General features: G+C 52.5%; 1 protein-coding gene across 4 annotated transcripts in view; it reads left to right on the top strand.

Moving 5' to 3' along the window:
• Nucleotides 1–14,452, top strand: part of LDLR (low density lipoprotein receptor) — a 37,235-nt gene extending 22,783 nt beyond the window's left edge. For all 4 annotated transcript variants that reach the window (XM_081232146.1, XM_081232144.1, XM_081232145.1 and 1 more), the window contains 10 exons: nucleotides 1,178–1,349; nucleotides 1,436–1,663; nucleotides 4,895–5,013; nucleotides 5,319–5,458; nucleotides 6,871–7,012; nucleotides 7,123–7,275; nucleotides 8,377–8,496; nucleotides 10,803–10,880; nucleotides 11,900–12,057; nucleotides 12,698–14,452. In XM_081232146.1, coding sequence (XP_081088272.1) covers nucleotides 1,178–1,349; nucleotides 1,436–1,663; nucleotides 4,895–5,013; nucleotides 5,319–5,458; nucleotides 6,871–7,012; nucleotides 7,123–7,275; nucleotides 8,377–8,496; nucleotides 10,803–10,880; nucleotides 11,900–12,057; nucleotides 12,698–12,733 — 1,346 coding nt within the window. In that variant the 3' untranslated portion in view covers nucleotides 12,734–14,452. The remainder of the gene's footprint in view (nucleotides 1–1,177; nucleotides 1,350–1,435; nucleotides 1,664–4,894; nucleotides 5,014–5,318; nucleotides 5,459–6,870; nucleotides 7,013–7,122; nucleotides 7,276–8,376; nucleotides 8,497–10,802; nucleotides 10,881–11,899; nucleotides 12,058–12,697) is intronic.
• The last annotated feature ends 355 nt before the right edge of the window (nucleotides 14,453–14,807 follow it).

Below are 14,807 nucleotides of genomic sequence, written 5' to 3'. Positions count from 1 at the left end.
CCTGGGGAAGTTGACAGGTCACCCAAACATCCTTTGTCTTCTATCATGTTCTGCTCTTGCAGTGTTATTCCAAATGAGGACCAGTTTTGCAGAAATCTTTTAGAGCTGTTTCCCCTAGGGCCTCTCGGTCGTCATCCCTTTGATGGCTCCCTGGCTTCCCTCTGTCACATCCCCGTGTGTGAAGCCCTCCAGGACTTGAGATTTCATTTTCATCCCATTCCGTAGGTTCAAGTCCCTACAGATGCCGTCCCAGCTGGAATGGTGTCGTGGGAAGGGATATTCTGCGGGGGGTCAGTTGTAGAAGGCTCGGTGTGTTGGTGGATATTGATGTCATGGTTATAGCACAGCCCCCAGGGTTAAAGTGACCCAGGTTCGAGTCCCAGCTCTGCCACCCACTAGCCGTGTGACCTTGGGCAAGTCACTTCTCCTCTCTGAGCCTTAATCCCCTTATCTGTACAGGGAGTTGACAACAGCCCCTGCCTCTTAGGAGTGTGAGGGTCGATGAGAGAAAAAGGTAGGAAAAGCACTAAGCAGAATTCCCCGACATCAGGAATCACTCTGTTTACATTTGCCCTTATCATTTCTTCACCTTTATGTTCTTCAATGTAAAATGCTGGGGCCCAGGTGTTTTCAAATGTAGGTTTTACTATTATGCAGCTATGGTGAGGCCAACAGACCAGGAGACGACTGCCCCTGAAAAGACAGTTTGTTGCTCACAGACCCCAAGAGGAGGGGCATAGCACACCCTGGGGGGGCCACCCGGGGAAGCAGCAGGAGTGGTCAGAAGGCAGAAGGAGTGAGGGGAAAACCGGGGGTGTGGGAGAGCCTTTATTGTGGTTTCTGTGGGAAGGAACAGGCGAGTTTGAATAATTTCAGTGGTCTCTGGGGAATAGATGCTGGCCCTCATTGTCTGGCACCTGTCCCTGGGGTGACTAGGGAAGGTGGATAGTGGGCAAGATTGTGAGACCCCAATAAAGGATGTGGCGGGCTGTGGGCTGGTTAGTTTGCATTTGAAGTGAGTCATTTACCGTGTCCTCCCCGATCCACATCAGAACCACTTTGTTCATACCCCAGGCAGGTGTCCTGGTGTCTCCCCTGATTCAGTCAGACCCTGCAGGGTGACGGTGGAGGCCAGGGTCCCCTTCACTCTCCTGAACTGCCCTTCCTGGCTCCCCAGGCACCATCGCCTACCTCTTCTTCACCAACCGCCACGAAGTGAGGAAGATGACCCTGGACCGCAGCGAATACACCAGCGTCATCCCCAACCTGAAGAACGTGGTCGCCCTGGACACGGAGGTGGCCAGCAACAGAATCTACTGGTCCGACCTGTCCCAGAGGAAGATCTACAGGTGAGCCTGGGCCCCGCCCCGTGCGGCCCCAGTCCCTGAGTGGACTGAGGGCCCCTGAAGCTGACACTCTCCTCCTCTCCCCTCAGCGCCCAGATCAACAGAGCCCCCAGCTTCTCTTCCTACGACACCGTCATCAGCGAGGGTCTCCAGGCCCCCGACGGGCTGGCAGTGGATTGGATCCACAGCAACATATACTGGACTGACTCCATCCTGGGCACCGTCTCAGTGGCCGACACCAAGGGCGTGAAGAGGAAGACGCTCTTCCAAGAGGAAGGCTCCAAGCCACGGGCCATTGTGGTGGATCCCGTCCATGGGTGGGTATTCCCAGGGCTGGGGGCACGAAGAACACGGGTGGGGTTCATGAACCGATTAGGGCTCCAGGTGGGGGGAGGTTTGTGCTGAGGTAGACCAGACTGAGTTGGGTGTGGGCTGTCCCGAACCCCGGGATGCTCTCGAGGTCAGAAAAGAACAGGGCCCAGAATGTGGGCCTCCCCACCCATCCTATGGGGGGCCCTGGGGGTCGATGCCCCACCATGTCTGCTGTGTCACCTGAGGTGGAATCAGACCCTGAAAAGCCCTGCCCTATGGAATGGAATCCAAAATCAGAGATTAAATACTGATTTAAATTGATATTAGAGGGACTTCTGGTCCAGTGGTTGGGATTCCGTGCTTCCACTGCAGGGGCCGTGGGTTCAGTCCCTGCTAGGGGAACTAAGATCCCAGTGCCAGGAGGTGCGGCAGAAAAAAAAATTTATATTAGAAATGAACACTTGTTAGAAGTTAGAAATTTAAATTCCGATGTAGTATTATATGGCAGAGTATCCTACACTAAGACAGGATTGCAGAGATGTTTAAAAACGCTCTGGGACAGTGTTAGCCGACTGACAGTTTTCAGGAGGGGAGTGAAGATCACCGCCCGTGGACCACCCTCCTCGGGGTCCGCAGGCCCCGTGGCTGACTCAGCAGCTCCAGTGTCCCCAGGGACCCGTGTCCCCTGGCGGAAAGCCTCTGTCCTCTGTCACACGTACCCTGCACCTGCAGCACACGTCAGCTGCCCCGGTACATCATGTGTGGCATTTCACAACCCCAGGATGGGCAGGATGTTCTGGCTGCAATAACTGGAGAAAAGGGAGCATTGGGCCTCAGGGAGAAAATGTTGGCAAAGGCGCACTTGACTGTCCTTGCATGGTGTCCGTGGCTCAGAACGGACAGAGCCCCCTTGGCGTGAAGGTGGGTGTGTCAGGTCCTCATCAATCAAGACTAATGCTCTCATTTGGTGGAGGGTCACCCGGTCCACCCTACTGCCAGCAGAGAGAGACACCCTCCCCGACACACTCCACTTATTATTATTTATTTTTAAATATTTATTTATTTATTTATTTGGCTGCGCCAGGTCTTCGTTGCAGCACGCGGACTTCTTAGTTGCGGCATGCATGTGGGATCTAGTTCCCCGACCAGGGATTGAACCCGGGCCCCCTGCATTGGGAGTGGGGAGTCTTACCCATTGGACCACCAGGGAAGTCCCACACGCTCCACTTAGATGCGTGTTGTGTGCTCTGCTATTGATTGATTGACTGATTGATTGCCTCGCTGCGTGGCTTGTGGGATCGTAGTTCCCTCAACCAGGGGTCAAACCCGTGCCTGGAAGCTCAGAGTCTTAACCACTGGGCCGCCAGGGAGTCCCCAGGTGCTCTGCCTTTGTGTTTCTTCCCCCCACCCCCAATAGCATGGAATTCTCTCCCCTACCTGGCTCTTTCATTTGGCCTATGGGTTCCCTTCCCTGCCAACCCGATGGGCCATGATTTATTTAAACTGCTATCCAGCCCCTGGAAATTTAGGTTTTTACCCCCTGCCTCATACAAAATAGCCATGAATACCTTTGAATGCCGTTGAAGGTGAGTCGCTGAAGTTTATCTGCAGGATAACATTCTAGTATTTGGATTACGAATAGGTCTGAGGGTACATACATGGACATAGCCTCAAATTGTCCTTCCAAGCAAACACTGTGAAACTGGCCCTCCCACCAGAGGTGCACCCTAGGACCCGTTTCCCCACACTCTCACCAAAGGGTTTTCCATCTTTGTAATCATGATGGGGAGGGTGTATTCCAGGGTAGTTTTAATTTGTATTAGGTCACTTGCGAGTTAGCCTGAGCATCTCTTTCAGATGTTTAAAAGTCCTTGGAGGGGGCTTCCCTGGTGGCGCAAGTGGTTGAGAGTCCGCCTGCCAATGCAGGGGACACGGGTTCGTGCCCCGGTCTGGGAGGATCCCGCGTGCCGCGGAGCGGCTAGGCCTGTGAGCCATGGCCGCTGAGCCTGCGTGTCCGGAGCCTGTGCTCCGCAATGGGAGAGGCCACGGCAGTGAGAGGCCCGCGTACCGGAAAAAACCCTTGGACGGACTTCCCTGGCGGTCCAATGGTTAAGACTCCGAGCTGCCATTGCAGTGGGCACAGGTTCGATCCCTGGTCGGGGATCCTGCATGTTGCAGGATATGGCATAAATAAATAAATAAATAAAATAAGATAAATTAAGATTTAAAAAAGAAAGAAAGAAAGAAAATAAAAGCCCTTGGAGATCCACTTTTAAGTATGGATCCAAAAGAATTGAAAGTAGGGACAGAAACAGATGTTTGTACACCCATGTTCTTCGCAGCATGATTCACAGTAGCCAAGTGTCCATCTGCAGAGGATTAGATAAACAAAATGTGGTATATGCATACAGTGAAACTTTATTCAGCCTTAAAAAGGAAATCTGACACCTGCTACAACATGGCTGAACCTTAAGGACATTATGCTTAGTGAAATAAGCCAGTCACAAAAGGATAAATACTGTATGATTCCACTTATACGAAGTCCCTAGAGGAGTCAGATCCATGGAGACAGAAAGTAGGAGAGTGGGTGTCAGGGGCTGGGGGAGGGGGATGGGGAGTCAGTGTTTAATGGGGAGAGAGTTTCAGTTTGGGGAGAAAAGAAATTCTAGAGATGGATGGTGATGATGGCTGCACAGCAGTGTGAATGTACTTAATGCCATTGAATTGTATACTTAAAAATGGTTAAATGCTAAATTTTATGTTATGTGTGTTTTACCACAATTTAAAAAATCTCTCTTTGTGTGTGTGTGTGTATATATACATGTATGTATATATAGGGGTATGTGTGTGTGTGTGTGTGTGTGTGTGTGTGTATATATATATATATATATATATATATATATGTATGTATTTAAAAAGCCAAAAAATTACCACCCCCCAAAATTTATAAAAGTCCTTAGAAAGCAGTGTTCAGGGTGCAGATTCCAGGGCCCCAGTCCCAACATTGGAATGAAAACCTCCCTTTGTTCTCAGAGGTCGCCCAAACCCTGCCAGGTTTCACCAGGTGTGGGCCTTGAGGGCAGCAAGGTCAGGGAAGCAGACAGAACCCATCCAAGGTCTCCCCAGAACCGACTGGGAGTCCTGGCCTGGCTGCTTCAGGGGCAAGCAGCTCTTCCAGGTGGGCAGAGCCTCCCTCCCTGATGTCCTCCTGTCTGTCCTTCCCACTGTCCCACCAGCTTCATGTACTGGACGGACTGGGGAACCCCCGCCAAGATCAAGAAGGGGGGCCTGAATGGCGTGGACGTTTACTCACTGGTGACGGAGGACATCCAGTGGCCCAATGGCATCACCCTGGGTATGTTGGGGGCACAGTGGTCCTGGGGGGTCAGGCACAGTCTGGAAAAGAGGAAATGGCCACGGGCCTCCCTGAGATTTTATAACCTGAAACTCAGCTCCCATTCCCCCACATACCTGCACGTGGTTCAGGCTCACACATGGGGGTGGGGATGGGAGAGGGGTCTGAACTGCTTTCCTGGGCCCGTCTCTGCTGGGTCCTTGGGGGTCTCCCTCCTGTGGGGAGCAGCGTGCCCAAGCCCCAAGCCCCGCCCCCCACATCACATGTGACCACTCCCTGTCCCCCCCCACCGTCTTGGATTCTAGATCTTTCCAGCGGCCGCCTGTACTGGGTCGACTCCAAGCTGCACTCCATCTCCAGCATTGATGTCACCGGGGGCAACCGGAAGACCGTGCTGGAGGACAAGAAGAAGCTGGCGCACCCCTTCTCCTTGGCCATCTTTGAGGTGGGGACCGGGGACAAGTGGTCGCTGCTTCCATGCTTGCGGGAATTCACGGTCAAGTACTGCTGACTGAGCATCACTTACATACAAGGCGCGAGCGCTCCTGCTAACAGGTCCACACACATCGTGTAGTCCTTCAAGCCCAGATTAGGTCAGAAAACTGCCGGTGACCATGAAGAGGTCTTAGACGAGGAATTAGGGATTTCCCTGGCAGTCCAGTGGTTAGAGCACTTAGCACTTCCACTGCAGGGGAACCGGCTTCCATCCCTTGACGGGGAACTAAGATCCCTGCAAGCCGTGAGTCAAGGCGTAAACAAAAGGATGCTGCTCAACACCCTACAAGAGAAGGGGGTGCCCACCAGGAAGGCTTATGTGGCCCTAAATAGCATCCCAGTGGGGAAACTCTGCTCTAAAGAATGTTGCTGTACAGTCAACCCTTGAACAACTTGGGGTTTGGGGCACTGACCCTTCCCACAGTCGAAAATCTGAGTATAATTTAGAGTCGGTCCTCCATATCCAGGGTTTGTTGGTATCTGTAGTTCCACATCTGTGGATTCAACCAGCTGGGAACTGTGTATTTACTATTGAAAAAAATCCACGCAGTTCAAATGCATGTTGTTCAAGGGTCAACTGTATTCGTAAACCCACGCTCAAGCAGCACGATCCACAAAAGCCAAGAGCTGGAAGCAACCCAAGGGTCCATCAGTGGATGACTGGATAAACACAATGTGGTCCATCCATCCAATGACATATTATTCAGCCCTAAAAAGGAAGGAAATTCTGACACCTGCTATAACATGGATGATCCTTGGGGACATTATGCTCAGTGAAATAAGCCAGGCACAAAAAGACAAATACTGTATGATTCCACTCATTTGAGTCCCTAGAGGAGTCAGATTCATAGAGACAGAAAGTAGAATGGTGGGCGCCAGGGGCTGGGGGAGGGGTATGGGGAGTCAGTGTTTCATGGGGACAGAGTTTTAATTTGGGAAGATGAAAAGAGTTTTAGAGTTGGGTGGTGGTGACACAACAATGTGAATATACTTAATGCCGCTGAACTGGACACTTAAAAATGGTTAAGATGGTAAATTTTACATAATGGGTATTTTCCACAATTATTATTATTATTATTTTTTATTTTTGCTGCGCTGCTCGGCATGTGAGATCTTAGTTCCCTGATCAGGGATCAAACCCACGTCCCCTGCACCGGAAGCGTGCAGTCTTAACCACTGGACTGCCAGGGAAGTCCCCACAATTAAAATTTTTTTAAAGAAAAAGAAAAAAGAAATGCTGCTACCACCCAGCCCTGCTTGTTCCCCAGAGAACCCCAATAACTTCAGGAGGTGTGGAGACAGTGGTCTGTGTCCCAGCCCCATGGTTGATGGGATCTGTCATCTTCCTTAACGCCCATGTAGGATAAAGTATTTTGGACGGATATTGTCAATGAAGCCATTTTCAGTGCCAACCGCCTCACGGGCTCGGACATTAATTTGATGGCAGAAAACCTGCTGTCTCCAGAGGACATCGTCCTTTTCCACAACCTCATGCAGCCGAGAGGTAAAGATGGGATGGCCACCCCCACCTCCACGTCCCTGCCGGCACTCTGGAGTTTTCTAGAAATTTTCTGACCTCGTTCTCACCCTGCCTCCCTGCCTTTTCCGCCGCAGGGGTGAACTGGTGTGAGAGGACTGCCCTCCACAACGGTGGCTGCCAGTACCTGTGTCTGCCAGCCCCGCAGATCAACCCCCGCTCGCCCAGGTTCACCTGTGCCTGCCCCGACGGCATGCTGCTGGCCAAGGACATGAGAAGCTGCCTTGCAGGTGGGGCACCAGTCTGCCTTCTGCCACCCTTGCGGGTCGGCCCAGCAGTCGAACCTTCCTGACCCTCACTTTGCTCATCCATCAAATGGGAGAGCGAGGCCACAGGAGACCCTTGTAAGGCCTTTCTCAAATGCTGGGCGCATCAGCACTGTGCCTGGCAGGGAGATGGACTCAGTTCACCTGTAAGGTCTAGTTCTCTCTTTCCCAGACCTCTTGGGTGGGGGAGGGACTGATTTTATTTTATTTATTTATTTATTTATTATAAATTTTTTTTTGTTTGTTTATTTTTGGTTGCGTTGGGGCTCCATTGTTGCACGCGGGCTTTCTCTAGTTGCGGCGAGTGGGGGCTACTCATTTTTTTTTTTTTTTTTTTTGCGGTACGCGGGCCTCTCACTGCCGTGGCCTCTCCCGTTGTGGAGCACAGGCTCCGGACACACAGGCTCAGCGGCCACGGCTCACGGGCCCGGCTGCTCCGCAGCATGTGGGATCCTCCCGGACCGGGGCACGAACCCGTGTCCCCTGCATCGGCAGGCGGACTCTCAACCACTGCGCCACCAGGGAAGCCCGGGGGCTACTCTATTGCGGCGCACGGGCTTCTCATTGTGGTGGCTTCTCTTGTTGCGGAGCATGGGCTCCAGATGCGCGGGCTTCAGCAGTTGTGGCTCGTGGGCTCTAGGGCGCAGGCTCAGCAGTTGTGGCGCATGGGCCCAGTTGCTCCACGGCATGTGGGATCTTCCCAGACCAGGGCTCTAACCCGTGTCCCCTGCATTGGCAGGTGGACTCTTAACGACTGCCTGCGCCACCAGGGAAGCCCAGGACTGATTTTAGATGCAGACACTGAGGGAGAAGGTGGCCCCCTTTTGATTCTCCTCTTAGAGAAAGTCTCTATTTGGGGCCAGTGTGTCTGAACACTTATGAATCTTCCTTTTGAAAAACAATGTGTAATATAATAACATAGATATTAGTGGGTTTGTATTTTCACTGCATCTTCAGTTATTTCTTTGTGGCCCATGGCACTTGCTTCCTACCCGTTGTCATCACCAGCGCAGTTATCAGCGGGACTCAGGCTGCAGGGCACTCAGGAACTGTTTATTTTTTCAGAGACTGAACCTGCAGTGACCACCTGGAGGCCCTCCACGGTCAGCTCAACAACCGTGGGGCCGAAGCGCACAGCCAGTCCTGAGCTCACCACGGCAGAGTCAGTGATGATGTCCCAACAAGGTAAAGGCTGGGGTCACCCTGGCCCCGGTTCATTGATATGAGCATGTTGGTGAAGAGACAGAGTGGATTTAGTCTTGGCTCCTTTTCTCACTGTCTCTGGCTTGGCCTGTGCATCTCTGAAGCCTCAGTTTCCCTACCTATAAAATGGAGCTAATAACAGTGCCCACCCACCTTCCTGGAATAGTGGGGATCACATGGGCTTTTTCAGGTGTCTGCCCAACAGGGCCAGGACTAGCATGAGGCAGGTCAGGCACTCCCTGGGGCAGCATCTAAAGGGGGCACCAGGGACTTCCCTGGTGGTCCAGTGGGTAAGACTCCAAGCTCCCAATGCAGGGGGCTTGGGTTTGATCCCTGGTCAGGGAACTAGATCCCGCATCCCACAACTAAGAGTTCGCATGCTGCAACTAAAGACCCCCGCAGGCCACAACTAAAGAAAGACCCACCCCCGCATGCCACAACTAAAGATTTCACATGCTGCAACTAAAAGATCCTGCATGTGGCAACGAAGATCCCGTATGCCGCAACTAAGACCCAGCACAGCCAAATAAGTAAATATTTAAAAAAGTAAAGGGGGCACCAAAAAACCCAAGATTCAAATAATATTTTAATGCAGTATTTTTTAAAATAATCGAATCCTCAAACTATGGCGTGTGGGGTCAGCCACCTGTTCTAGTAAATAAAGTTTGCTCGGATCCCGGGTCTCAGTGAGGCAGGATCTTGCAAAGTGTATAGTCAGATCCTGTTTTCCTAAAATTTTTGCTATTTTGGTCACCATGAGGTACTGGCATTAATTTTTTTCTTTTCTTTTCTTTTCTTTTTTCTTGGCCGCGCCGTGTGACTTGTGGAATCTTAGTTCCTCGACCAGGGATTGAACCTGAGCCCTCAGCAGTGAGAGTGCGGAATCCTGACCGTTGGGCCGCCAGGGAATTCCCGCTAGCATTAATTTTGGTTTTTAAAAACAATGCAGGGACTTCCCTGGCGGTCGGAGATCTAAGATTCCGCATGCTGCATGGTGTGGCCAAAACAGGAGAAAAACAAAAAAACAATGCATTATAATATTACTGGTTTACTGAGTTTTGGGGGGGCCCCTTTAAATTTAGTGCCTCTCTCTCATCATCTTAGCCCGCCCCCAAGGTCATGATCTACCTCCCCAGCTGGAGGAGGTGAGAGCTGGGCTCTCAGTGAATTGGAGCCCACCATTTGCTGCTTTGTCCAGCAGAGGGCGCCCGACCCTGTTTTTGAGCAGCCCGGAAACAGAGCTCAGACTTTTCTGGCCAGGAAAAAAAAAAGGCACATCAGCAAGTTTCAGACTTTTTTTTTCCCCCCTCAGAGTAGCTGAATCCTTTGTTCAACCATAAAGGAGATAAAACAGGAACTATATGGTTGAGGGAGGCCCAGAACCCTTCTCACTTGAAGGACCACTGCTTAAAAAACTATTTCACAGACGGGCCCGTCCAGGGCTTCTCGAATTTGGCAAAGAAGCCCTTTTAAGGGAAAATTTTTTCAAGGACACCAGTGCTGCTGCCCTAAATTATTTTTGTGACAAGATTTCTTAAATATGCATAAGTGTAAAACTGCATGTAAACTCTGTCCATAACATTTGCGACAGCGGATTGAATTAAAACCCAGAGGGATTTTCACACAACCAGAGATGGTCATCAGTGTTCACCGGCGTATGTGTGGCTTGGATGTGGCTTGTGCAGTCTTCCCAGCTCACTGGCCTGTTTGTAGGCCTTTAAACTTTCACTTGCACGGCCCCTCACGTTGTCCAGCCCAGGTGCACAGGCGTGGTTATATGAGGTTCCCCCCCACCAATATTTCTTATTAGGCGCGGACAGCTGGCACAGGACTATGGGGCTTTGGTGCGATGCAACCCAGGCACTGGGATTGCTGAACATTATGGGGACAGAAGTTGGCCCCTGCCCCATCCAGAATAGACTCCTTGTCATCAAGTGCAGAAGCAGGTTGAAAAATTCCACCAGTGACCTCACCAGCCACTGGGAATGTATCTATAGGTGTTGGTCTCAGGGACCAGCAGCCCCTTCCCCAGTGCCTTGTAATGTGAGGCTAAAGGACCCTCTTAAATTTGCCCCAAATCCCATAACCCCGATTGCTAACAAGCGAGGGCCTGGAGGAAGCCAGCCCAGCTCCTCTCACACCTGGGAGATGCTCCAAGTTCCTTTGAATGTTTGAGGACACAGAGAAACGTCAGGCATTTTCCTTTGCGGGTTGTCATCATACAGCTGCTGTGTTTTCCCGCCCCTCACGGGGGGCCTGGGCCTCACTCTCTTCCTCCTCCCTCGCAGTCCTGGGAGATGTTGCCGGCCGAGCGGATGCGGACAGGCCTCAGGGCGTGGGTGCACTGTACATCGTCCTCCCAATCGGTAAGCCTGTGGCCGGTCCTCCCCTGGTTCCCAGTTTCCTGCAAAATGATCTCCGTGCCCAGTAAGCCAGTGTGGTCCACCTTTCCTCCAGGAATGGGGTGGCCCTGCTGCACGTCCTGTTCATCACTGGGCCCCCCTTCCTAGCTTCATTTACTTAATAAATATAGTTGAGCGCCTACTGTATACCAAGATTGCTTCCGGGCACTGGGGACCCAGCCCTGAAAGAAACGAACATTCCCCCCACCTCGGAGCTGACAGTGAGCAGAGTGGGGCAGTCGATGTGTCACATGGGGGAGGTGGGGCGGGGCCAGGGTCCCTGGTGTGAGTATGGGTGGCCTCACCAACACCCAAGGGATGGGAGGGCAACCAGCAGGGGCGCCTGCTGGTGAGCGGTTCTCGTGCAGGGGGCAGTTTGGAGATTTCTGCTTTCCCGCCCTCACCCATCATGGCTTGGTCAGCATCACACCCATTTTTCCTTTTTGGAAAAAGTCCTTTCAAGGTGTCCCTTCACAGAGATGAGAGATCTAAGTGCCCAACAGCTGTCCGCTGTGGGTTGGCGGCTGGGCCCCTTACCTTCCTTGGGGCTGCCAGGGGCCCAGCAAAGCCTCAGCCTCTCCCAGACCTGGGCCGGGTGAGCCCTTGGCTGTTCCCTGGATCTGGGGGAGGGGGTAGGGAGGGGACAGGAAGCACCACCCCAAGCCCCACCATAAAGGATGCAAAGAAGGATCCAGACCCACCCGAGTTCAAACAGAACCAGAGTGCACTGTGGCCCCGTATGTAGAGAACAGTCCTATTTCTGAAAAAGCGGCGGCTCCCATGTGACTAATCGCGCAAAAAAACTGGAAGAATTGACAATAGTTGGGTATTTGGAGGGTGAGGCAGTCACAGTGGTCTTCAAGCTAGAGATTTGTTATGCTCATAGATAGATTTTTGTTTTTTAACAACGGGCAAGTACTGCTTTAAATGCGGAATAAAAACCTTTACAAGTTGAAAGCAGCATCTCTCCCCTCTCCCTGCAGCGGTGCTCATCCTCCTGTGCTTCGGGACCTTCCTCCTCTGGAAGAACTGGCGGCTTAAGAGCATCAACAGCATCAACTTTGACAACCCTGTGTACCAGAAGACCACGGAGGACGAGGTCCACATCTGCCGCAGCCAGGATGGCTACACCTACCCCTCGGTGAGCCGCGCCACTTGGGATCTCGCTGGTGCCTGTGTGTCCGTCTGTCTGTCGTGCCTCCTCAGGGCCAGGTCCTCCCCAGAGAGCAGACATTCTCACGGTGTGGGGACGGGGCCAGAGGATAAGCAAAAGGATCGTAGGTCCGAGGGTGAAAGCCAGACGGGGGATGGAGAGTGGTTTGTGGGTCTGGGAGGGAGGGGATGCAACTTTAGGTGGCCAGGAAGGCTTCCCTGAGCAGGGAGTGTACGGTGTGCAGAAGGCACCGCCTGTGCAAAGGCCCTGTGGCGGAACCCTGCCTAGTGTGTTTGAGGAGCAAGGAGGCCGCCAGTGTGACCGGAATGGAGAGAGTGGGGGAGGGGACAGGGCAGATGGAACAGCACCCTTGGAATGAGGTGGGAGCCACAGAGTCACACGATCAGACTCAGGTGGTCACGGTGCTCCCTGGTGGCTGTGAGGGAGCAGGCTGGGGCCAAGTTGCGGAGCTCCGAGACCCGGGGGGAGGCCACTGTGTGGGTCCAGCGGGCAATGCGGAGGGCTGGTTGGCCGGAGGGGCCAGCAGGGAGTGAGGCGTAGGTGGCCTGTGGCCATGTTTACTGGATGTTGGATTGATGGTTTCCGGCGTTTACCGTTTTGTCGACAGAGACAGATGGTCAGCCTAGAGGATGACGTGGCATGAGCTGCTGCCTCGAGTCCCGTCCCTTCCCGGAACCTGCCGCTGGTCACTCGCTGGCAGGAAGAACACTTTCTCCCCGGACCCATGACCTGCCCCAAACCCTTCCTGAGACCTCGGCGCCAAAAGCAGTGCTGGTGGCTGCAGCCCCGGCGCCCGTCTGCCTTGTCTGCCAAAGCTTTGTTTTATATATTTATTTGTTTGGGAGGCAGAACAGGCTTCCGACAGCGCCCACGGATCGGGTTTGGGTGGCATTTTTTCTTTCTTTCTTTACGCTTAAAGGAAAAGAGGAGGAAGGCGGACGAGCTGGGGGATGTCTCTGAGCTTCTCTCCTCCTTGGTGTGCTCTTCCCCCGAGGGAATGATGGACGGAGGGACACGGAGCGGGAAAGCTAGTGGCTTTGAACGCACCAGAGCAGTTGCTACCCACAGGGTCCCGGGTGGCTGCTGCTTCACCTGCCCTCTAGCTCGAGCCCCACCCTCAGGACTGAACGTGTTTACCTCTGCCTGCCGAGCCTGATGGGATGTGGCCAGAGTTGGCCTTTGCTCTGCCACCCACAGGTCAGGATCAAACTAGGGTTTTCCAAGCTGGGTTTGCCCTCCCCTTATGCTGGGGAAGGGCCCCTGGTGATGGCTGGATCCAGCCTTCTGGGGGTGGCACCCGCTGAGCCCTATTCATTCACCAAAATCCCAGCCATCCCCAGGGAAAACCTGAGCCACCCGTCACCCTTAATATGTATGAAGTGCCTGAGACCCCATTGCCTTGTGCGTGAAGATAGGTGGCTCCAACCTCTAACTGTGTCCCTCTCTGTCTGGGTGTGGGTGTCTGGACCCCAGCCCTGCCCCTTGCACTTTTTCAGTTTAGTAGTACACTGTGTAAAGTCGACAGTCTATTATTATTTTGCACTGCTTTCCGTTCTGGCTGGAGAGAGTCCAGGTCGGTGATGGTGAGGACCTGGCCCCTCTCCCAGCACGTAGGGAGATGCGCGTGTGAGGAGGAAAGGGTCGGCTTGATCACGACTTCAAAGCCAAGATCAAGATCAAGACTATCTGGCTAGTGTTTCCACTTCTGTGCAGATGCCCTCGAGCCGTTCATTTCCCCAATAAGCTGGTCATGGTTGGCGGGGGGTGTCCATCTGAAACGTGCATGGCAGGTCCACCCTATAGGATATGCTCCTGGCTCGGGCATTTTGCGGGACTTATTAAATAAGAATGCTTTCTGAAATTGACACACGTATCGCATTTGTGACCACAGAGCGGGGGCGCGGAGTTGGGGGGTCAGCCTCCCACGGAGACTCTCTGAGGGGACTGTCTGCTGTACAACCACAGAACACGGCGGCCCTGCAGGAGGCTGTGAATGCCTTTTCTCTTTCTGAAGCATGTAAATAGATCCCCGGGCAGACAATGGGAGCTTTTTGTTATGTTTGCACTTTGTATATTTGTTGGAACATTTATCACTTATATGTATATAAAAAAAGATCTATTTATTTTTGCAAACCCTGATTGCTGCATTGGGGGAAACTGTCTCTGAGACGCCTCGTCCTTCTGTACAAAAAGATTATTCACGCGTGCTGTGCGCAACGCTCTTCAGGAGAATCAGGTCTGTATTGTATATATGGGTTGCTTTTCCGGGATGGGTATCGCTTTTTTAACCACTGTATAGAATGTTTTTATAGCCTGAATGTCTTACTGTGATCGATTAAATTTCTTAAAGTATTTGGCTAAACCAGAAGTGCTTTCTTCCTCTGTTCTCTGGCTCCCTCCATCTGTTGAGGGACTAGACTCCCCAGGAGAAGGATCTGGAAAGGGAACATCTCCCCAGAGCTCCAGCAGGCTGCAGGCTCTCGGGGATATTGTGCTCAGCTGGGGAGCAGCTCTGCTGGGTGCTTCCCTGAGTTGGGGTTTTGCTAAATTTCCTGCTTGTTCATCCATTCAATAAACAATGGGCACCTGTCGTGTGGGACACTGCAGTGAATAAAAGTCCATGCCCTTGGGACTTACCTGGAGGATCCAGTGGTTAAGACTCCACGCTTCCAATGCAAGGGGCGGGGGTTCGATCCCTGGTCAGGGAGAGCTAAGAT

The sequence above is a fragment of the Mesoplodon bidens genome (assembly GCF_964165515.1).
Source record: "Mesoplodon bidens genome assembly, chromosome: 4".
NCBI classification, from domain to species: domain Eukaryota; kingdom Metazoa; phylum Chordata; class Mammalia; order Artiodactyla; family Ziphiidae; genus Mesoplodon; species Mesoplodon bidens.
The sequence above is the reverse complement of the archived record's forward strand: the minus strand, read 5'-3'. Positions and strand labels throughout refer to the sequence as shown.